This window comes from Mytilus galloprovincialis, chromosome 3 (genome assembly GCF_965363235.1).
Source record: "Mytilus galloprovincialis chromosome 3, xbMytGall1.hap1.1, whole genome shotgun sequence".
NCBI classification, from domain to species: domain Eukaryota; kingdom Metazoa; phylum Mollusca; class Bivalvia; order Mytilida; family Mytilidae; genus Mytilus; species Mytilus galloprovincialis.
Window position 1 is genome coordinate 94,004,909 of NC_134840.1, and position 24,005 is coordinate 94,028,913.

Genomic DNA, 24,005 nt, shown 5'->3' on the forward strand with positions numbered 1-24,005 from the left:
CTCAAACTATTGAATTGATTATGACAAAACTTGACAGAAATGCTTGAAATAACCAGTATTACAAAGGGAAAAAGTCACATTCAGTTTATTGAACAAAAAGCTCTTCTTTATAATAAAGGTGTAATACCACCAAATCATGGTAAATCACATCCGGTTGCATACGAAAGTAGGTCTAAAAAAATATTCCCTTGAATTCGACCGTTGTAGGTAATTAATTCTACATTTTATTGCAGTAAAACTATTTCTGTGTCATAAACATATGTCTTGGGTATTTCAAAACACCATTATTTTTTATTTGTGACTTCTATAGAAAATTTTGTAATCTTACGGTTACATGGTGACTAAACCTTGTACACAGATAGAATAAGGGGAGAAATTTGATTGGTTAACTTCCAATGATGGTTATTTTCTTATATGCAATGAAATGTTATGTGAAACTTTTTGTATAGAACTGGACAGGATAAAACTTTACTCATGCCAAGTATTTCTTTATTTGAAACAAAGATAAATTCTGCACAATTTTTTGAAAAGTGCAAATTTAACAAAGACTAATAGGGGAAAATCAATGGTGGTATTACACCTATTTTTTTAGGAAGCTGTACATGCACCTATGGCCTTGTGAGTAATCTCATGTGTTAAAATTTCTTGCTATTTAAGTGAAATAATACAAAAATGAAATATTCTGAGTGGATTGAGTCTCCAAAACACATTTTATGAGAAAATTGTCCTGAAATAGGACTGTACCATGAATATTCAGTTGACAGAAAAAGCCATACTAAGTACATATATTTATTTTTTTGGAGGGGGTGGGCTTTTTCTCCTTATTTCTTATATTTTGCTATGATATAACATTTTCCTAGGTAATGCTCAAATAAATATATAATTACAAGTAGATGAAATTATTTTTATTGTTGTAACGACAAGTTATTCACTAAAAGAGAACTTTTATGTCGCTCTTTGGAACGCGGCGTTAATTTAATTTTTACGTAAGGACTTATTGAAACCACCTTGGAGAGAGTAAACTTTTGTATGGATTGTTCATTCTGCTTAAATGCTTCAATTACTCATTTCTAATAACATTTCTACCATAAATGAGTGAAAGTTACCCCAATATTTTTATTTATTGGCCTGAAAAGTTGAAATTTTGAGGAAATGTGAGGTATAAATTGACCACAAGAGACCTTATAAAGAAGACAAAAAGGTTTATTAGTGGTATTTTATCTTCCTAAAATCATCTTGTGTATCATTTGTAACTGTTAGTAGGCAGATAAGATAGATATTTGATCATTTATTGGTCCACACTCTATTTTAACTTGATGCGGCTTGGTTTGGATTTGTCGAAGAAATTTTGCTCGAAACGCTGTAGATGTCGTCTTTCATTATATTAGATTTTTCTCAAACTATTGAATTGATTATGACAAAACTTGACAGAAATGCTTGAAATAACCAGTATTACAAAGGGAAAAAGTCACATTCAGTTTATTGAACAAAAAGCTCTTCTTTATGGGAAGCTGTACATGCACCTATGGCCTTGTGAGTAATCTCATGTGTTAAAATTTCTTGCTATTTAAGTGAAATAATACAAAAAATGAAATATTCTGAGTGGATTGAGTCTCCAAAACACATTTTATGAGAAAATTGTCCTGAAATAGGACTGTACCATGAATATTCAGTTGACAGAAAAAGCCATACTAAGTGCATATATTTATTTTTTTGGAGGGGGTGGGCTTTTTCTCCTTATTTCTTATATTTTGCTATGATATAACATTTTCCTAGGTAATGCTCAAATAAATATATAATTACAAGTAGATGAAATTATTTTTATTGTTGTAACGACAAGTTATTCACTAAAAGAGAACTTTTATGTCGCTCTTTGGAACGCGGCGTAAATTTAATTTTTACGTAAGGACTTATTGAAACCACCTTGGAGACAGTAAACTTTTGTATGGATTGTTCCTTCTGCTTAAATGCTTCAATTACTCATTTCTAATAACATTTCTACCATAAATGAGTGAAAGTTACCCCAATATTTTTATTTATTGGCCTGAAAAGTTGAAATTTTGAGGAAATGTGAGGTATAAATTGACCACAAGAGACCTTATAAAGAAGACAAAAAGGTTTATTAGTGGTATTTTATCTTCCTAAAATCATCTTGTGTATCATTTTCAACTGTTAGTAGGCAGATAAGATAGATATTTGATCATTTATTGGTCCACACTCTATTTTAACTTGATGCGGCTTGGTTTGGATTTGTCGAAGAAATTTTGCTCGAATCGCTGTAGATGTCGTCTTTCATTATATTAGATTTTTCTCAAACTATTGAATTGATTATGACAAAACTTGACAGAAATGCTTGAAATAACCAGTATTACAAAGGGAAAAAGTCACATTCAGTTTATTGAACAAAAAGCTCTTCTTTAGGTGTAATACCACCAAATCATGGTAAATCACATCCGGTTGCATACGAAAGTAGGTCTAAAAAAATATTCCCTTGAATTTGACCGTTGTAGGTAATTAATTCTACATTTTATTGCAGTAAAACTATTTCTGTGTCATAAACATATGTCTTGGGTATTTCAAAACACCATTATTTTTTATTTGTGACCTCTATAGAAAATTTTGTAATCTTACGGTTACATGGTGACTAAACCTTGTACACAGATAGAATAAGGGGAGAAATTTGATTGGTTTACTTCCAATGATGGTTATTTTCTTATATGCAATGAAATGTTATGTGAAACTTTTTCTATAGAACTGGACAGGATAAAACTTTACTCATGCCAAGTATTTCTTTATTTGAAACAAAGATAAATTCTGCACAATTTTTTGAAAAGTGCAAATTTAACAAAGACTAATAGGGGAAAATCAATGGTGGTATTACACCTATTTTTTTGGGAAGCTGTACATGCACCTATGGCCTTGTGAGTAATCTCATGTGTTAAAATTTCTTGCTATTTAAGTGAAATAATACAAAAAATGAAATATTCTGAGTGGATTGAGTCTCCAAAACACATTTTATGAGAAAATTGTCCTGAAATAGGACTGTACCATGAATATTCAGTTGACAGAAAAAGCCATACTAAGTACATATATTTATTTTTTTGGAGGGGGTGGGCTTTTTCTCCTTATTTCTTATATTTTGCTATGATATAACATTTTCCTAGGTAATGCTCAAATAAATATATAATTACAAGTAGATGAAATTATTTTTATTGTTGTAACGACAAGTTATTCACTAAAAGAGAACTTTTATGTCGCTCTTTGGAACGCGGCGTTAATTTAATTTTTACGTAAGGACTTATTGAAACCACCTTGGAGAGAGTAAACTTTTGTATGGATTGTTCATTCTGCTTAAATGCTTCAATTACTCATTTCTAATAACATTTCTACCATAAATGAGTGAAAGTTACCCCAATATTTTTATTTATTGGCCTGAAAAGTTGAAATTTTGAGGAAATGTGAGGTATAAATTGACCACAAGAGACCTTATAAAGAAGACAAAAAGGTTTATTAGTGGTATTTTATCTTCCTAAAATCATCTTGTGTATCATTTGTAACTGTTAGTAGGCAGATAAGATAGATATTTGATCATTTATTGGTCCACACTCTATTTTAACTTGATGCGGCTTGGTTTGGATTTGTCGAAGAAATTTTGCTCGAAACGCTGTAGATGTCGTCTTTCATTATATTAGATTTTTCTCAAACTATTGAATTGATTATGACAAAACTTGACAGAAATGCTTGAAATAACCAGTATTACAAAGGGAAAAAGTCACATTCAGTTTATTGAACAAAAAGCTCTTCTTTATGGGAAGCTGTACATGCACCTATGGCCTTGTGAGTAATCTCATGTGTTAAAATTTCTTGCTATTTAAGTGAAATAATACAAAAAATGAAATATTCTGAGTGGATTGAGTCTCCAAAACACATTTTATGAGAAAATTGTCCTGAAATAGGACTGTACCATGAATATTCAGTTGACAGAAAAAGCCATACTAAGTGCATATATTTATTTTTTTGGAGGGGGTGGGCTTTTTCTCCTTATTTCTTATATTTTGCTATGATATAACATTTTCCTAGGTAATGCTCAAATAAATATATAATTACAAGTAGATGAAATTATTTTTATTGTTGTAACGACAAGTTATTCACTAAAAGAGAACTTTTATGTCGCTCTTTGGAACGCGGCGTAAATTTAATTTTTACGTAAGGACTTATTGAAACCACCTTGGAGACAGTAAACTTTTGTATGGATTGTTCCTTCTGCTTAAATGCTTCAATTACTCATTTCTAATAACATTTCTACCATAAATGAGTGAAAGTTACCCCAATATTTTTATTTATTGGCCTGAAAAGTTGAAATTTTGAGGAAATGTGAGGTATAAATTGACCACAAGAGACCTTATAAAGAAGACAAAAAGGTTTATTAGTGGTATTTTATCTTCCTAAAATCATCTTGTGTATCATTTTCAACTGTTAGTAGGCAGATAAGATAGATATTTGATCATTTATTGGTCCACACTCTATTTTAACTTGATGCGGCTTGGTTTGGATTTGTCGAAGAAATTTTGCTCGAATCGCTGTAGATGTCGTCTTTCATTATATTAGATTTTTCTCAAACTATTGAATTGATTATGACAAAACTTGACAGAAATGCTTGAAATAACCAGTATTACAAAGGGAAAAAGTCACATTCAGTTTATTGAACAAAAAGCTCTTCTTTAGGTGTAATACCACCAAATCATGGTAAATCACATCCGGTTGCATACGAAAGTAGGTCTAAAAAAATATTCCCTTGAATTTGACCGTTGTAGGTAATTAATTCTACATTTTATTGCAGTAAAACTATTTCTATGTCATAAACATATGTCTTGGGTATTTCAAAACACCATTATTTTTTATTTGTGACTTCTATAGAAAATTTTGTAATCTTACGGTTACATGGTGACTAAACCTTGTACACAGATAGAATAAGGGGAGAAATTTGATTGGTTAACTTCCAATGATGGTTATTTTCTTATATGCAATGAAATGTTATGTGAAACTTTTTGTATAGAACTGGACAGGATAAAACTTTACTCATGCCAAGTATTTCTTTATTTGAAACAAAGATAAATTCTGCACAATTTTTTGAAAAGTGCAAATTTAACAAAGACTAATAGGGGAAAATCAATGGTGGTATTACACCTATTTTTTTAGGAAGCTGTACATGCACCTATGGCCTTGTGAGTAATCTCATGTGTTAAAATTTCTTGCTATTTAAGTGAAATAATACAAAAATGAAATATTCTGAGTGGATTGAGTCTCCAAAACACATTTTATGAGAAAATTGTCCTGAAATAGGACTGTACCATGAATATTCAGTTGACAGAAAAAGCCATACTAAGTACATATATTTATTTTTTTGGAGGGGGTGGGCTTTTTCTCCTTATTTCTTATATTTTGCTATGATATAACATTTTCCTAGGTAATGCTCAAATAAATATATAATTACAAGTAGATGAAATTATTTTTATTGTTGTAACGACAAGTTATTCACTAAAAGAGAACTTTTATGTCGCTCTTTGGAACGCGGCGTTAATTTAATTTTTACGTAAGGACTTATTGAAACCACCTTGGAGAGAGTAAACTTTTGTATGCATTGTTCATTCTGCTTAAATGCTTCAATTACTCATTTCTAATAACATTTCTACCATAAATGAGTGAAAGTTACCCCAATATTTTTATTTATTGGCCTGAAAAGTTGAAATTTTGAGGAAATGTGAGGTATAAATTGACCACAAGAGACCTTATAAAGAAGACAAAAAGGTTTATTAGTGGTATTTTATCTTCCTAAAATCATCTTGTGTATCATTTGTAACTGTTAGTAGGCAGATAAGATAGATATTTGATCATTTATTGGTCCACACTCTATTTTAACTTGATGCGGCTTGGTTTGGATTTGTCGAAGAAATTTTGCTCGAAACGCTGTAGATGTCGTCTTTCATTATATTAGATTTTTCTCAAACTATTGAATTGATTATGACAAAACTTGACAGAAATGCTTGAAATAACCAGTATTACAAAGGGAAAAAGTCACATTCAGTTTATTGAACAAAAAGCTCTTCTTTATGGGAAGCTGTACATGCACCTATGGCCTTGTGAGTAATCTCATGTGTTAAAATTTCTTGCTATTTAAGTGAAATAATACAAAAAATGAAATATTCTGAGTGGATTGAGTCTCCAAAACACATTTTATGAGAAAATTGTCCTGAAATAGGACTGTACCATGAATATTCAGTTGACAGAAAAAGCCATACTAAGTGCATATATTTATTTTTTTGGAGGGGGTGGGCTTTTTCTCCTTATTTCTTATATTTTGCTATGATATAACATTTTCCTAGGTAATGCTCAAATAAATATATAATTACAAGTAGATGAAATTATTTTTATTGTTGTAACGACAAGTTATTCACTAAAAGAGAACTTTTATGTCGCTCTTTGGAACGCGGCGTAAATTTAATTTTTACGTAAGGACTTATTGAAACCACCTTGGAGACAGTAAACTTTTGTATGGATTGTTCCTTCTGCTTAAATGCTTCAATTACTCATTTCTAATAACATTTCTACCATAAATGAGTGAAAGTTACCCCAATATTTTTATTTATTGGCCTGAAAAGTTGAAATTTTGAGGAAATGTGAGGTATAAATTGACCACAAGAGACCTTATAAAGAAGACAAAAAGGTTTATTAGTGGTATTTTATCTTCCTAAAATCATCTTGTGTATCATTTTCAACTGTTAGTAGGCAGATAAGATAGATATTTGATCATTTATTGGTCCACACTCTATTTTAACTTGATGCGGCTTGGTTTGGATTTGTCGAAGAAATTTTGCTCGAATCGCTGTAGATGTCGTCTTTCATTATATTAGATTTTTCTCAAACTATTGAATTGATTATGACAAAACTTGACAGAAATGCTTGAAATAACCAGTATTACAAAGGGAAAAAGTCACATTCAGTTTATTGAACAAAAAGCTCTTCTTTAGGTGTAATACCACCAAATCATGGTAAATCACATCCGGTTGCATACGAAAGTAGGTCTAAAAAAATATTCCCTTGAATTTGACCGTTGTAGGTAATTAATTCTACATTTTATTGCAGTAAAACTATTTCTGTGTCATAAACATATGTCTTGGGTATTTCAAAACACCATTATTTTTTATTTGTGACCTCTATAGAAAATTTTGTAATCTTACGGTTACATGGTGACTAAACCTTGTACACAGATAGAATAAGGGGAGAAATTTGATTGGTTTACTTCCAATGATGGTTATTTTCTTATATGCAATGAAATGTTATGTGAAACTTTTTCTATAGAACTGGACAGGATAAAACTTTACTCATGCCAAGTATTTCTTTATTTGAAACAAAGATAAATTCTGCACAATTTTTTGAAAAGTGCAAATTTAACAAAGACTAATAGGGGAAAATCAATGGTGGTATTACACCTATTTTTTTGGGAAGCTGTACATGCACCTATGGCCTTGTGAGTAATCTCATGTGTTAAAATTTCTTGCTATTTAAGTGAAATAATACAAAAAATGAAATATTCTGAGTGGATTGAGTCTCCAAAACACATTTTATGAGAAAATTGTCCTGAAATAGGACTGTACCATGAATATTCAGTTGACAGAAAAAGCCATACTAAGTACATATATTTATTTTTTTGGAGGGGGTGGGCTTTTTCTCCTTATTTCTTATATTTTGCTATGATATAACATTTTCCTAGGTAATGCTCAAATAAATATATAATTACAAGTAGATGAAATTATTTTTATTGTTGTAACGACAAGTTATTCACTAAAAGAGAACTTTTATGTCGCTCTTTGGAACGCGGCGTTAATTTAATTTTTACGTAAGGACTTATTGAAACCACCTTGGAGAGAGTAAACTTTTGTATGGATTGTTCATTCTGCTTAAATGCTTCAATTACTCATTTCTAATAACATTTCTACCATAAATGAGTGAAAGTTACCCCAATATTTTTATTTATTGGCCTGAAAAGTTGAAATTTTGAGGAAATGTGAGGTATAAATTGACCACAAGAGACCTTATAAAGAAGACAAAAAGGTTTATTAGTGGTATTTTATCTTCCTAAAATCATCTTGTGTATCATTTGTAACTGTTAGTAGGCAGATAAGATAGATATTTGATCATTTATTGGTCCACACTCTATTTTAACTTGATGCGGCTTGGTTTGGATTTGTCGAAGAAATTTTGCTCGAAACGCTGTAGATGTCGTCTTTCATTATATTAGATTTTTCTCAAACTATTGAATTGATTATGACAAAACTTGACAGAAATGCTTGAAATAACCAGTATTACAAAGGGAAAAAGTCACATTCAGTTTATTGAACAAAAAGCTCTTCTTTATGGGAAGCTGTACATGCACCTATGGCCTTGTGAGTAATCTCATGTGTTAAAATTTCTTGCTATTTAAGTGAAATAATACAAAAAATGAAATATTCTGAGTGGATTGAGTCTCCAAAACACATTTTATGAGAAAATTGTCCTGAAATAGGACTGTACCATGAATATTCAGTTGACAGAAAAAGCCATACTAAGTGCATATATTTATTTTTTTGGAGGGGGTGGGCTTTTTCTCCTTATTTCTTATATTTTGCTATGATATAACATTTTCCTAGGTAATGCTCAAATAAATATATAATTACAAGTAGATGAAATTATTTTTATTGTTGTAACGACAAGTTATTCACTAAAAGAGAACTTTTATGTCGCTCTTTGGAACGCGGCGTAAATTTAATTTTTACGTAAGGACTTATTGAAACCACCTTGGAGACAGTAAACTTTTGTATGGATTGTTCCTTCTGCTTAAATGCTTCAATTACTCATTTCTAATAACATTTCTACCATAAATGAGTGAAAGTTACCCCAATATTTTTATTTATTGGCCTGAAAAGTTGAAATTTTGAGGAAATGTGAGGTATAAATTGACCACAAGAGACCTTATAAAGAAGACAAAAAGGTTTATTAGTGGTATTTTATCTTCCTAAAATCATCTTGTGTATCATTTTAAACTGTTAGTAGGCAGATAAGATAGATATTTGATCATTTATTGGTCCACACTCTATTTTAACTTGATGCGGCTTGGTTTGGATTTGTCGAAGAAATTTTGCTCGAATCGCTGTAGATGTCGTCTTTCATTATATTAGATTTTTCTCAAACTATTGAATTGATTATGACAAAACTTGACAGAAATGCTTGAAATAACCAGTATTACAAAGGGAAAAAGTCACATTCAGTTTATTGAACAAAAAGCTCTTCTTTAGGTGTAATACCACCAAATCATGGTAAATCACATCCGGTTGCATACGAAAGTAGGTCTAAAAAAATATTCCCTTGAATTTGACCGTTGTAGGTAATTAATTCTACATTTTATTGCAGTAAAACTATTTCTATGTCATAAACATATGTCTTGGGTATTTCAAAACACCATTATTTTTTATTTGTGACTTCTATAGAAAATTTTGTAATCTTACGGTTACATGGTGACTAAACCTTGTACACAGATAGAATAAGGGGAGAAATTTGATTGGTTAACTTCCAATGATGGTTATTTTCTTATATGCAATGAAATGTTATGTGAAACTTTTTCTATAGAACTGGACAGGATAAAACTTTACTCATGCCAAGTATTTCTTTATTTGAAACAAAGATAAATTCTGCACAATTTTTTGAAAAGTGCAAATTTAACAAAGACTAATAGGGGAAAATCAATGGTGGTATTACACCTAATATGGGAAGCTGTACATGCACCTATGGCCTTGTGAGTAATCTCATGTGTTAAAATTTCTTGCTATTTAAGTGAAATAATACAAAAAATGAAATATTCTGAGTGGATTGAGTCTCCAAAACACATTTTATGAGAAAATTGTCCTGAAATAGGACTGTACCATGAATATTCAGTTGACAGAAAAAGCCATACTAAGTGCATATATTTATTTTTTTGGAGGGGGTGGGCTTTTTCTCCTTATTTCTTATATTTTTCTAAACTGTTGGAATAAAAAGACCTTAAGTTTAAATATAGAATTGAACATTTTATTCCAATTATTTTGTACCAAAATAAAGTTTTGTACTAAAAAAAAAGTAACTAATTTCAAACTTGTCCCTGGAATGAAGAAAATGCAATAACAAATTATCATGATTTTAACTGCGGCTTCAATAAATGAATAAGAAAAGGATTGTTGAGCTAGGTTTTTAAAGCTTGGTTATTTTTGCATGAGTGCCAAGTCTTTACTTCAGCGTGCATGCATCCTGCTAATTTTTCACTTTGATGGTTTTTCTTTCACATTAATAAAGTAAATGCATTTTATTAAGTAGTATTGTGACAAGCTGTTAAATTCGACCTTAACTATATATGTATATGCACGTGTGATATTCCCGAAATGTAGCTTGCTATTTATTAACAGTGACGTAACTTAATCTATGGCTGTGTTGTACTTATACTACCTTAAAGTCGACCTTGTCACAATATTTTTTACAAATATTTGGCAGAAAATTTTCACAAAAATTGTTTTAAATGTTCAGAGAAAAAAAGCTTTGAAAATTGTTAATTACAGACTTTGAGTTTCCTTGGTTTATTTTAAGTTCAAAAATCTCGGTTGTGTTTTGCATTGTTTTGTCCTAACTTTTGTTTTCATCATTAAAATTATAACCTTCAAATTACGTAGGGCAAATTAAAGAGAAGTGGGTCTTATTCCAAACTACGAGCCTCGATACGACGTAGCAGTGCTAAACTGGTGCAGAAATTAAAAGGAAAAGGTGACGAGAATTCTGGGAGGTAAGTTACTATGGTGATGGAGGAATTGTGGGTAACCTACATTGGAAGTCCTTCATCTGTTGCTTTAATCTTGCCTTGCATTTATATATTGTAAACAGTATAAAGTGTTGTAAACACAGATTTGGTAAGCGGATATCAGTGTAACGTTCCTTTTAATTTGGTGGTTACTTTTTTATGAACCCTACTCACTTTTAAAGCTTGCAGCTTTATAGAGCAGTTTGTTATTTGTAAAAATTGTTATCAATTGTATTACTGCATTTTATAATTGCCTTCATTTTACTTAAAATTACTTGTATATGTACTTTTTTATTTGCAATGGTAAGGTTATTTTTAGATGTGAAAAAACGTGTTATTTAACAAAACATCTTTTAGAACTAGAAGAATATATACGAAAAATTAAATCTTAAATAATGAAAATAAAAATGTTGAAAATGTCACCAGTTACTTAAGGTCAAGTTGAAGTAATTTTACAGTAGAAATGTCCCACTAGTTTGATTCTATGGACAGTTGTACGACTTGTTGGGAATATGCAAAATTATAAAGGGGTTTATTATAAAAGATGTTTTAAATGTTGCGTGGAATGCTGTTTTTAACTTAAGACCAAACTTAACATATACAGATAAAAAAATTATAAATGATTTAATTTTATTGTAATGAACCTAAGATCTTATAGCAAGTTTTATTTTGTGTGTCTAATAGATTTAATTGTATCAAAGTTTCTGCATACTAGTGCATAGCCCTGTTATTTTTATGCCCACCCTACAATAGTAGAGGGGCATTATGTTTTCTGGTCTGTGCGGTAGTCCATTCATTTGTTCGTTAGTCATCTGTCTGTCCTGCTTTAGGTTTAAGTTTTTCGTCAAGGAAGTCTAATCAACTTGCGACTTTAGTACACATGTTCCCTATGATATGATTCTCTTATTAAAATGCCAAATAAGGGTTTTTAGTTTTGCAGTAAAATCTCCAATCTTATAATATTTTTAGATCACAACTCTTTGTCTTTATTAGCATAAAAAGTTAAGAAAACTTTGGGCCACAAAGACTTCACAAAATTGATTGATTGTTGATTGTTAAATTGAATTGCATTTACTTATAGTAAAGGCTATCTGCGGCTATCAGGGGCAGATTCAGACATTTTTAAAAGAGGGTTTCCAGTTTCGGACACCTGGGGATTCCAACCATATGTCCCCAAAAGCATTGATCGGTAAAAAAAGAATGGTTCTAAACACAGGCTATCTTGCATATTCTTCGAACATTTCAAAAGTAAGAAAAATTGCTGGATAAAAGCTATGGAATGAGGTATTAAATTACTGCAACTTGACCTTAATTGTTTTGGCGATTCTGTCAGTTTTGACACATATTTGGTTTTTAATTTTTGTACGTTTGAAAATATCATTTTACCAAAGATTTGTTAAAGAAAGTTGTGTTTTTGTAGTGAGCCTGTTTTGGTCTTCACGCTCTCTGATTGCAATAGCAGGTATTACTTTCTATAGACAATATAACACATGCTAATAACTTGCTAGTCGTATATAACATTAGAACGTCTTGTTTTTCTGGCCTTTAAAAAGTCACCTCAAAATAATTTTCTTCTCTTATCCTTCATATATCCTTTCTTGACGTTAGGATTTGAAATTTTTCACAAAAGTAGAAATGGTGTGTTATTTTAGGCCACTTTTTTTTTATTAGTTGGTTCACGGGATTCTTCTTAAAAAAGGAAGGGAAGGAGGTCGAAAAAAAAATAAAAAAAAATGAAAAAATATAGGGTAGGAGGTCGAAAAAAAAATAAAAATAAAAATTGGAATTAATGCTGGTTTTTTTTTAAACCAAAAATGGAGAGAAACAACAAACAATGACATAACTCTATATAATAGTGTATTATACTAACAATGTATGCAGATCGTTTCATAATTTGGTATTAATTCTTGCTGTTTTATTTTAAATTAAATGTGTTACAAGGAGTCAAATGCCAATGTAGATTGATGAAAGAAGATATATATATTAAATGTCCCTGATGAAAGGGAAGTGTCTTTTCCAATTGCATTTCTCTTTGTTCTGTGTATTTATTTATCAAATTTAGATCAGGGAGTGACAAAATTCCTCATAACACAATACAATTTTATTGAGGAAATACCATATGCGCTCTGCAGGTCATATGCCTTCATATGTGGTACATGAAAACATGTCCTTTTTAGGCTTTTTATGCTATTTTACACTGCTATAAGTATTAGCTTATATCTCGAAGTGTCCTGTGATTGTCCCTTTTTATAAATGTTGAAGTGATTTTAATTGTCCTGCATTCTATGACAGTAATACATGTTCTGATTTTGTGTTGGGATATTGTTCACCATACCCCATCTCTGTTCCATTAAATCTTAATGGGTACCGTGGGAAGGTATTTATATAATAAGGCCAATTAATGACACCCATCCCTGGCAGCAAGCTAAAAGATCCTTCCCTTTAGTGACGTCTGGCAAGGCTATTTAAAAACAAATCTGGGATGCCAGGAAGCCTTGCCAGACGTCATAATTATTTGGACTACTACCTGTAATCGAACTAAAACAGCCCCTTTCAACGGGTCTCAGACTTTCTGATCAACACTTGAACCAAAGTTGACCCGCCGTCAACCTCACTGACTGTCTGAAACAGGGATTCAAACACGGGCACTTGTTTCTATCCATAGGAAGGTCGACTATCCATATAAATAGAACTTCTAGAAACAAGTGCCTGTGGGTTCAAACTAGCGATGGTCCGACCTTTTAAACCAAAATACCCAAACGATCTCAAAAATAATTTTCATTTTTATTATTCATGACTGCGATGTTCAATTTGTTCAACCGCTAGATTTACACCGAAAATCTCCAACAATTAATGGGTAAATCTAAGTACGTAGTCTTTAGTCTTTACAAGTACGTATTGTAAAATCGTATCTGGTCCTCCATTTTCAACTGGTTCCTTTTCACCGCATTAGATCATGATGAAACGTTGACTGAACAAGGAACCGCCTTTCAACTGGTTCCTTTTCACCACATTAGATCATGATGAAACGTTGACTGAACAGGGAACCGCACGGGATTTTCGAATCCACTCCGACGGTATTCCGACTGGAAGAAGAAAGACCGATCTTTTTTTTTATCATGTTTTTATTTTTATTTGTACTTCTTCAAACAGAAAAGGGTCGGCGGAATTAAAAAAAATCTTCAAAATCGTTTTTATTTTTATTTCAATATTGTGAAAAACAGGGTCGGCGGATCCGTAAACCAACTAATAAAAAAAAAGTGGCCTTATTTCTGTTTTGGCACTGTTTCTTTGCATAATGCCAATTTTTTTAAAAATGATTACAATTCTATTAAAAGAAAATTTGTATATGTGTTTTACTGGTTTTACAAATGAGTATGTTTTTTTCAATCACAATATTTTTGTTGGCCTTGATGACTTTTTTAAGGCATTGTAAGAATTTTTTAAAGATTCTGTGGGAATTTTTACTAGCCTGACAAGTTGTTTATTGGTCTTGGAGTAGGGGGCTTGTAGTAAATGCTGCAGATCGCACACAAACTTAAGATAATGATTTGTTGAAATATATACCGGTACCCCTTTTCCATTCTATACAATTTAAGTAACACTGATAACTATTTTTAAGTGGATTTTTCAGATTTTTTTTATAGGAATATATTAATATTTATTTGGAAATGGAAAGTGGTTTGTATTTTGATATGGATTTTGCTATATCATCTTCACTTTAAAAGATATTTACAAGACTAATTTTTTCCCCATGGGGTATATGGATATATCTAAATTCTACTAAGCTTAAATCTTGGTAGGTTGATGTTTATTAAATGGGGGTCAAATCTCTACCGGACTTATAAATGTAATTTCTCTTCAAAACTTAAAAGTTGAATAACAAAGCCCAGATGTTTGATGAAAATCTCTTAAATTTAAATCATACAAAAAGGAAAATGAAAATTAAATACTTTAAATTCTTTAATTATTGCTTGCATATTAAAAATGGAGATGAACTATTGAGGTTTCAGGAAATGCTACATAAAATAAAGCTATCAAATTAAAAAAAAAGAGTTGTAATTTTTGCAATAATACAAAAAAAATCAATAATTTCTGAAGTTACAGTTTAAGTAAAAAACATGAATATAAAGAACACTTATTAAAGTGCAAAAAGTAACATTTTGATCTGCTTTAAATTCATAAACAAGAAAGAAACTTTTTTTTTGGTTAGGTTTATCTTGACTATTGATATAGCAAACATAACAAGGATCTCGTTTTACATATAGACCTCTTTTAGATATAGACTTGCATGATGTGATTCCATATTAATATTCTGATTTATTATAACAGTTGGTATTACTATGAACAAAATACCCCTCTACCTCGTTATTGGGGTACAAATGATGGGGATACTAACGATATGTCGGGAAGGAGGTTTGTAATATTGGTTTGTCCCTTGTATCACTAATCCTAAATATACATTTGTATATCTGCACTTGACATTCAGCTTTTCAGACCGCTAGACCATCTACATGTGGATTTTATCAAGCATTGGTTTTTTTGGATAATTGGAATTTACTTTCAATGCCAATTAACAAAATAGATAGAATATTCTTTTTGGCAATCCACTTGTAACGTTCTATATTTTATTGATAAAATGAACATTCTTGGATATTTAGATTTTAAGTTTAAAAAAAAATCAAAAAAAAAAATTTGGATGTACCTGTTCATATTTATTTTCTGATATTTCTGTTTGAAATTTTAAAAAATCAAAAATTTCTTCTCCTTCGAAAGTTATATAATACACACTTTGTTGTAGAACTTTTTATTTTATGCTTGATAAAATCCAAGATCATGTTTTTTCCAGCTTATATAGATCTCGGATAGACAAACTATTTGGTTATAATGTGTATTTCAGATATTTTGTCTAGACTATCTATGCAGATTATAGAAATATTAATTAATGATATGGTTAATTGCAGGGTTATTACTTAAGAATTTAATCTATGAACATGTCAAAATCAGCCTCATAAATCTAGCTTGTGTTGTATTATCTTATTATGAATTGAAATATATATATATAAGTATAAATCGTATTTAATATGAAGTATATGGATTGAGTATGTTAAAAATAAATATGTTTTTAGATAAGATATATATGTTAAATATATTTTTTTTTAAAATAACTTTTCAAAGTTGCACACCTAAACATGACCAGTTTCCAACACAAAATGTCTGCACTTAATGCATTCCTTATACATAGAGCAGATTTCATCACAGCATCAACTTGTATAGAATGACCCTGAAAATAACATTTGAAAAACAATTGCATAAATTAAAAAAAATTGAGTAAAAAAAAACATTATTTTAAAGCAGTAAAGAAAGTTATTTGTTCTGTGGAAAATTGGTCTCATACAGTGTACCTGATTGATGAAGAGAAATGTAAATTCTGAAATGCTTTATCTTTTCTTTATGATAGGAGGGAGGTAGTTTAAATTGATTATATTTTAATTGATTTAAAGATAACTTTGATGTTGACCTTTGTATTTTCAGTATGAAAAGAGCAAGCTCCATGTCAGTGCTCAACACAAATAGTAAAGAGGAAAAAAATTAAGTGTAAGTATCTAAATGGATTGTCCTGAGTATGCATTTAATTTGTCAACCGACTTTAAACAGACATCCATCCTTCATTCAAATTATTATGATAAACCTATCTTGTTTCTGTAACATCCAGTGACAAATAGTTCATATGTATATAAATAATACCAGTTCATAAATCATTAGTTCCATAAAGGTTAAAAAATGTTTGCACCTGTCCTAAGTCATGAATCTGATGTACAGTAGTTGTCATCTGTTTATGTAGTTCATACATGTTTTTTTATATAGATTCATGGGTTAAGAAATCCACTAGCCTGACACCCGGGGCTACAACATTTAGACCTCGGGCAACCAAAACTTGTAATCCAATATGCCCGACAGACTAGTAACAAAAAATTCTTGGCGTTTGCAAAATAGAAAGTGGAAAATCCCCTCATCATTTTTCTATCTTAGCCAATCAGATTCGACTACGTCATCCGGGATTCCTAGAATTTGAACTGATTTTGTACAAGTTTTAAAATAGAACAAATAACTTTGGGTGGATCCCGTAATTTCAATATCGATGTGTCAGTACAGTAGTGGTATTGTACATTGCTTATGCAACCTGATTGTACCTTCTTCTGATTAATTTATTGTAATATAAATGTGAATCCCTTTTGACAGCAGAAACCTGACTTTTGTCAGATATAAATTTGAAACGTGTGCACATGTTATGGACGCCATTTTGTTTTTGTTTACATACTGTGAAGAAGCCTCCAGAACCATGACCTAAACATTAACAGTCTTCAGAAAACTTGAACTTGATGCAATAATAGTTCATCAATTATGATTATCTTCATTGATAATCAAATGAATTGGATTTTTAAAGAAATAAAATTGATAACAAATACAGTTTCAGTTTAGAGACTGTGCTCAGGTTGTAATCTATTTGTAGCCCACAATTTGAAAACCGGTGATAAATGTAAATATGGACATTACTGCACTTCGTTTATAAAACAATTATAATCATGATAATAAAAGACAAACTATGAATGGTGATATTTATTCACATAAATATTTGAGGTCATTTAACATGTTTAATTTATTTTAATAAATAGAATTTTAAAACTGAAAACAAATATGAGCATTACATAATTAACCAGCTGATAATTCTTTTACACAAACGTGATGATGTACACCCAATCCTTTTATATAACCATGTATAGCAGTGGTCAAGACTTGTATCATCTCCGGATTTGGTCAACTCTTATATCAGAATATTCAGTGAATATTCCATTATCGATTAATTGAATATATCTGCTAATAAGTTTTGGGTATCCAATTTGCAAAAATCTACTGTACAATGGATAAAAAAATTGTTTAGTTTATAGAATTCATGGTTATTGCAGCAAACTCTGAATTTGTAAGGCATATTAGTTTTGTTGGGCTAGTAGTTCTTCCAACAGGGCTAGTAAAATCCTGCTACCAATTAGCCCTGGGCTTGTGAGCTATTACAAAATTTCTTAACCCCTGAGATTTGACCATTGGTTTTCCCATTTGAATGGTTTTACACTAGTTACTTTTTGGGGCCCTTTATAGATTGCTAATCGGTGTGAGCCAAGGCTTCGTGTTGAAGGCCGTACTTTGACCTATAATGGTTTACTTTTATAAATTGTGACTTCGATGGAGAGTTGTCTCACTAGCACTTATACCACATCTTCCAATATCTATATACCTGAATATATCTATTACTGCTGTATCCTGATGATTAAAATGGAGAACAGTGCTGGCAGGGGCTGACAAGTTTCCTTGCAGTAACTTAAACTTATTGGCTGTACATAGGCCTTGGTGCACATCAGTTTTCCAAAAATTATTGTTTGGTTTAAGTGACAATTGCATTAATTTTGGAAAGGTGAACAACAAATTTACTAAAACTATTTGATGAGGCCGAGAATAAGTAGGACAGTATTATACCAAACATACCAGAACTCTTTTAGTAAGTCCATATACAGAAAATGACTTAAATATACTTTTTTTTAATTTCAGGAAAGTAGGCGTTCTTATGGTGATTTACGACAAGGACGGACTGCCAGTTCAGATCAACTCATTAATCGACCATTTTGACAACAGCTATAGTTTTAGACTACATGTACAATAATGCAATATTTGACAAGCTTTTTTTGAGATTTTAAATTAAAAAAATCCAGTTAAAAAAATTCCATCCATTTTGAGCACTTTGGATGAAAAATCAATTGCTTTATAAGAGAGAGAAAGAATTTAAATTGATTGACAATATTATAATTTTTTTAATTGAGTCATAAACAGCTTCATTAATGTCAGTAACATGAGTAAGCGTAGTTTGTTTCAAGAAACATTGGTACAGAATTTTCTGAGTTTCTTCTAACTTGCTGTAAAAACAAAATGTATCAAATGTGAAATCATCAATATTTATGAGTGTTGTGGTTTTCAGAATTCATTTTCAGTCTTTCAAATTTTGTGCAAATTCTTTTTAAAACGATTGAATGGTAAAATAGTCTACTGTTATAGAAGAATAGACAGTGATTGCTTACATAGATATAAATGATTTCTTTATATTGTATTAGCCTTGGAAAATTCATGAGGTGTATAAATTAAATAAGAGAATGATGTGTTTATTATGTAATAATTAACCATAACACAATTAGACTGGAAATATTATATGCACAGATCAGTTTAAAACTGGATTTTCTTTGACAAGTAATTATTACTCATTTTATTTTATTTTTTGTATGTTCCACATGTTAAATTCTTAAAGGATATATTCCAAAATTCAGAATCACGTTATTGTGTACATACAAAAGATACAGCGTTTGAATGAATCATTATCAAGTATTCCATATTAAGCTTCATTAAAATGAATTATTTAAGAGCCAGTTATTAGAATTTCAGAATCTAAAAGATTAAATCATTGTCAGAGCCCTATTTAACAATGCGAGCTCAAAGGAATATCTCTCAGACTACCATAGCCAACAGAATCTATATTTTCAATATTATTTGTCAATACAGGGTGACTTTTATTCATTTGTGAAAATATTGGCTTGCCATGACGACGACGACGGACAACGACGGACACCGGACGCCAAGTGATGAGAAAAGCTCACTTGGCCCTTTGGGCCAGGTGAGCTAAAAAGGTTTCGTGAAATTCTGTTGTGTGGTTTGAGAGGAGTTGCGATGACAAGAAACAGATCTGACAAGACAGACTGACGAACGGGTCAAAAACATTATACCCTCCGCATTTATATAAACATACAACCCTTGAAATTTCAAAATTGGACATTATTTCTAATGTATCAGATCATTCATTACCTGATTAAACTAGTCCTTCAACATCATCATCCAGTATATCATGTAAATCCATGTAATAGCACAATAAATCCTAAGATCAAATAGGACAAAGTCAAAACACAGCTGTTGTACGAAAGTATTATTGCTTCAGAAATTTCAGACATTAAACCAACAATATAGACAATAGAAGATGCAATAGAGGCATTCAAAAATCTCAATGAAACTTTTTTTTAGGGATGTACCAATGTACAGGCAGACAAGGGTAACACTTAGTCTTACTACTCCCCATGTCACAATAGTTGCATTAAAATTAAAATAAATAGAAATAGAAAACTGAAATAATCTCTTGTTATTATGTTAAGCTCTTAATTGTCAATTTTTTTCGATGATAACCAAGTGAAGTGTTATGCTTATCTAAATCATCTTACATATTGTTTAATAAATTAACAATGGAAAGTTGTTCATATTTGTACACAATAAGCTTGACACAAATTATACTATCACCAGGCAGTGCATTCATACACATTCATACAGTCAAACAAGGCATAAAACCATCAAATAAAACCTATAGCACTTTAATCAACCTAACATACTTATAATAAAGGCAAACTCCTCTATATATTTGTACAGTGCCACTTTTTTCAAGCTTGCAGCCAATTATTTTGTAATGATTTCTGATGCTACATATGAAAATTCATTATTAGATAACTATTCTTATCTATATAAACAAATATCAGTTCTGACTTATTTTTGCCATTTACAATGTGTTTTAAATATATTTTCTTTCAATTGACTAAAAATTCTAATGAATAGAACATTTAATTTCATGAAATTATTTTGTACAAAATAAATTTATTCATTTACCCTAAAAATATCACTAAATATCAATCAAATTATAATGAAGATGACTAATCTTTAAAAAAATTAATTTAAAATATGAAAATTTCATGCCTTACAAATGAAAAGAAAGATATTGGCACCTTATACAATTTTACTTTTATCACATAAATTCAGCAAACAAAACAATCAAGTTTATCATTTTGCTTGATAAAATTATTCTACAAATACAATGTGTTTAAAAATACCATATTTTCAATATTATTTGTCAATACAGGGTGACTTTTATTCATTTGTGAAAATATTGGCTTGCCATTAAAACAAGAAATGAAAAGTTATATGAAGTTATGAACCATATAGATGCAAGCTTATCTGATTATCAGATAAAGAAATTTTCTTTAGAGAAATTCAATGATATTTGTCAGCTCAGTGTAACAATATGTCTGATATGTCAAGGGGAAAGCATAAAGCTTGTATTGTAGCATTGAGATAACATCTCTAATATAAAATAAAAACAAATTTGTATTATCTTATTTTTCAAACAGTCCATACTTAATGTACTACCAGCAGTGGCTCGACCTCCATTGCTTTAAAGTTGATAAGTCAAAACTGTGTTGATTTAGGAATTAAAATGGGTAGTACATTACAGCATGCTCAACATATAGTACATTTCATTAAGGCCACATAAAAAACAATTACTAGATTCTCATCAATCTTTAGTGAGTATTGTTGAAACTTATTCTATTAGGCACTGAAGTTATAGTTCTTAAAAAAATCTAGTTTCTTAAAAATACCAAACCATGTCCTGATGAGATTCTCAAAAGTTGAGCTCTGATGGACTTCACTACTCCCACCCTAAAAATGATGGATGGGGATTTTTTTTCATACTAAAACAAGCAATTCTCTGTCAAAAGATGGAACAAAATGATATATGTTTCTGGACAAAAGAAAGGTAGAAGGATGAGAATCATGGAACTTATTTTATCTGGCCTATTCAGCACTTTGTCATGGAATGAAGTCAAATAGCAAAGTATTATAACACATTTCTTAATACCTTATTACACAAAGCTTTTACCATTAACCAAAAATAGCAAATAGTATGGGAAAGAGACCAGTAGAAAATAATAATATAACCCACAATAACTCAAATGAATGTGGTTTATCACCATTAAAGTGTATTTTCTCTAAATATAACCAATTTACTACTGCCAGCATATATACATATGTTTTGAACTTTTGAACTTTCTATTGTAGTAAGATCTTTTCCGAGTTTGATATCTTAAATCCTGGGTATCATTAACTTCTTGGTTTATTTTTAGATATAATGTAAGACTACATTTTATGATGAGATCATCCTTATGAACTGAGTATCTAAGCCTACATATACAGCCTCACAACGGTTTTATTTTGATCTTTTTTGTTACTTTCAGAAAAATCTTTATAAATACATTTGTATGTCAACATTTCTAATTTTTCCAATATTTACAGAGAAAGGAATGAACAATTTACTTATCCAAAATCTATTGAATTCTGGGTAATATTCTACACCAAAAAGGTTGTTATTGGCTAACAATGTCATCAACAATGGGAATTCAACCAATGACATGATGTTATTTTCATTTTGGGGTGTAAACAATGAAATTACCCATAAAACAAGGAATTATTTGAATCTGGAATAATTTTGAATTCTGGAAAAATAATAAGAAATTTATGATGAAAACTAACCCAACTAAATAGGGTTAGCCATGAGCGCATGGCTAAGGGGGGTTAGTTAGTTCATACTGAAATGATAGCGAGCGTAAAATTAACCTTAGCCATGCGTGCATGGCTAACCCTATTTAGTTGGGTTAGTTTTCATCCTACATTTCTAATCAATTTTCCAGAATTTAAAATTATTCCAGATTCAAATAATTCCTTGTTTTTAACAGAATGGTCGTTAAATATACCGGCAATATTTACAAAATCAAAGCCTTTATTGACATACTTAATTTTAATAAAATGTTTTTTATGATCTTCAGGGCGATCAATTTTGGGAAATAATTTAGAATAACAATATGCCATAATAATTTGAACAATTTCATACTTAGGACTGCTATATGAAATTGTGTTGCAATCCTCCAAAATTTTATTTAACTTATTAACCGGTAACGAACAGAGTTTTGTTAACAGATAATGTCTGCCGTTGTTTTTTGAAATAGAAATAAGGTCTGAAATATTGGTATGATTGGCCCGAAATTTTCTTTGATTGCGATTTGTTCTACGACCGTGAGAACGTTTTTTACGAACAGTTTTAGAAACTATATCCATGTTTTAGAAACTATATACATGTTTTACTTAAATTTTTCACTGCAAATTATGTATTTATTATGCTGGTAAATGTTTATTGTTATCGATTTCATCGTAGACGTAAAGAAGTATGTGATAACAGCCAAAATATAGAAATCAAGGGGATGGTCTGAGATAACTATGGGAACATTTTGTTACATTACAATGCTACTGATAATTAAGACTTTTTTTGAAATTTTGGTGTTATTAAGTTTCTTACCTACTTGTAAGTCCAGTGTTCCCAACTTTTGCCATCTGGTATGTGGTTTTATTATTCATCTCTTTCAGTACTACCTTGGAATCCATCTTGATAATTGTTACATCAAGAAGACCAGAGATTATATCTCCAATATAATCCTTCTTCTCTATCACTATATCTGTCTCCTTCATTGACTGTGCATTCAACATATCCCTAGTTGCATCCAAATTGCCAAACACAATGTCTTCTATTTGTTTTATTACAAGAAACATTTGTGTATCAGTGCCGCACAGTTTCAACTGAGTTAGATTATTTCGGTATTCCGCTATCACTTTTCTCTTTTTACCAAGTTCTAATAGAACTTTTTCTATTTCAATTTTCTGATCCTGGAGTGATGTTTCAAATTTTGATTGAAGTTCAATTTCAAGAGCATTCAACATTTCGTCAATTTCTTTTCTGATTTTGCCCAATTTTGACTCTCCATCAGATTTACTTTGCAGTTGCTTCAAATTATTCCTGCGATTTTCAATCAAATTTTCGATGTTTTCCATAGCAATGTCAATATTCTTATCAAGGTCGTCCAATTTTTCTGACTTCTTTATATCTCGTACAAATGTGTGAAAAAGAGTTATTCCTAAACAGCTAGGATGATTCGTGGCGGCGCATTCGGAACAGCACGGCGTTTCATGACTTGGGCAATATAACTCCAACGGACTATCATGAATGTGGCATTCTGTCTGCAATGTTGAGATAAAAGTTTGTACTGTTTCAGATGACTCAACAGGGACAACAGAATGATTTCTCGATACCTTGATTGCCTTGTGGTTCTCATAACATTCGACACAAAGACCTTCTTCGCATGATATACACCAAAATTGTGGAAGCCTCTCCCTATCCCTTACC

The 24,005-nt window shown here is 30.7% G+C and overlaps 1 protein-coding gene across 3 annotated transcripts in view; it reads left to right on the forward strand.

Annotated features, from left to right (window-relative positions):
• LOC143069419 (kinesin light chain-like) overlaps window positions 1-19,481 on the forward strand; it is a 78,156-nt gene extending 58,675 nt beyond the window's left edge. Inside the window, exons 13-16 of one of the 3 annotated variants that reach the window (XM_076244037.1) lie at window positions 10,734-10,843; window positions 12,279-12,320; window positions 16,394-16,456; window positions 18,464-19,481. In XM_076244037.1, coding sequence (XP_076100152.1) covers window positions 10,734-10,843; window positions 12,279-12,320; window positions 16,394-16,454 — 213 coding nt within the window. In that variant the 3' untranslated portion in view covers window positions 16,455-16,456; window positions 18,464-19,481. Of the gene's footprint in view, window positions 1-10,733; window positions 10,844-12,278; window positions 12,321-15,190; window positions 15,275-16,393; window positions 16,457-18,463 lie in introns of all 3 variants that reach the window. The other 2 variants (XM_076244036.1, XM_076244038.1) reach the window with 2 other exon arrangements.
• Window positions 19,482-24,005: the final 4,524 nt, after the last annotated feature.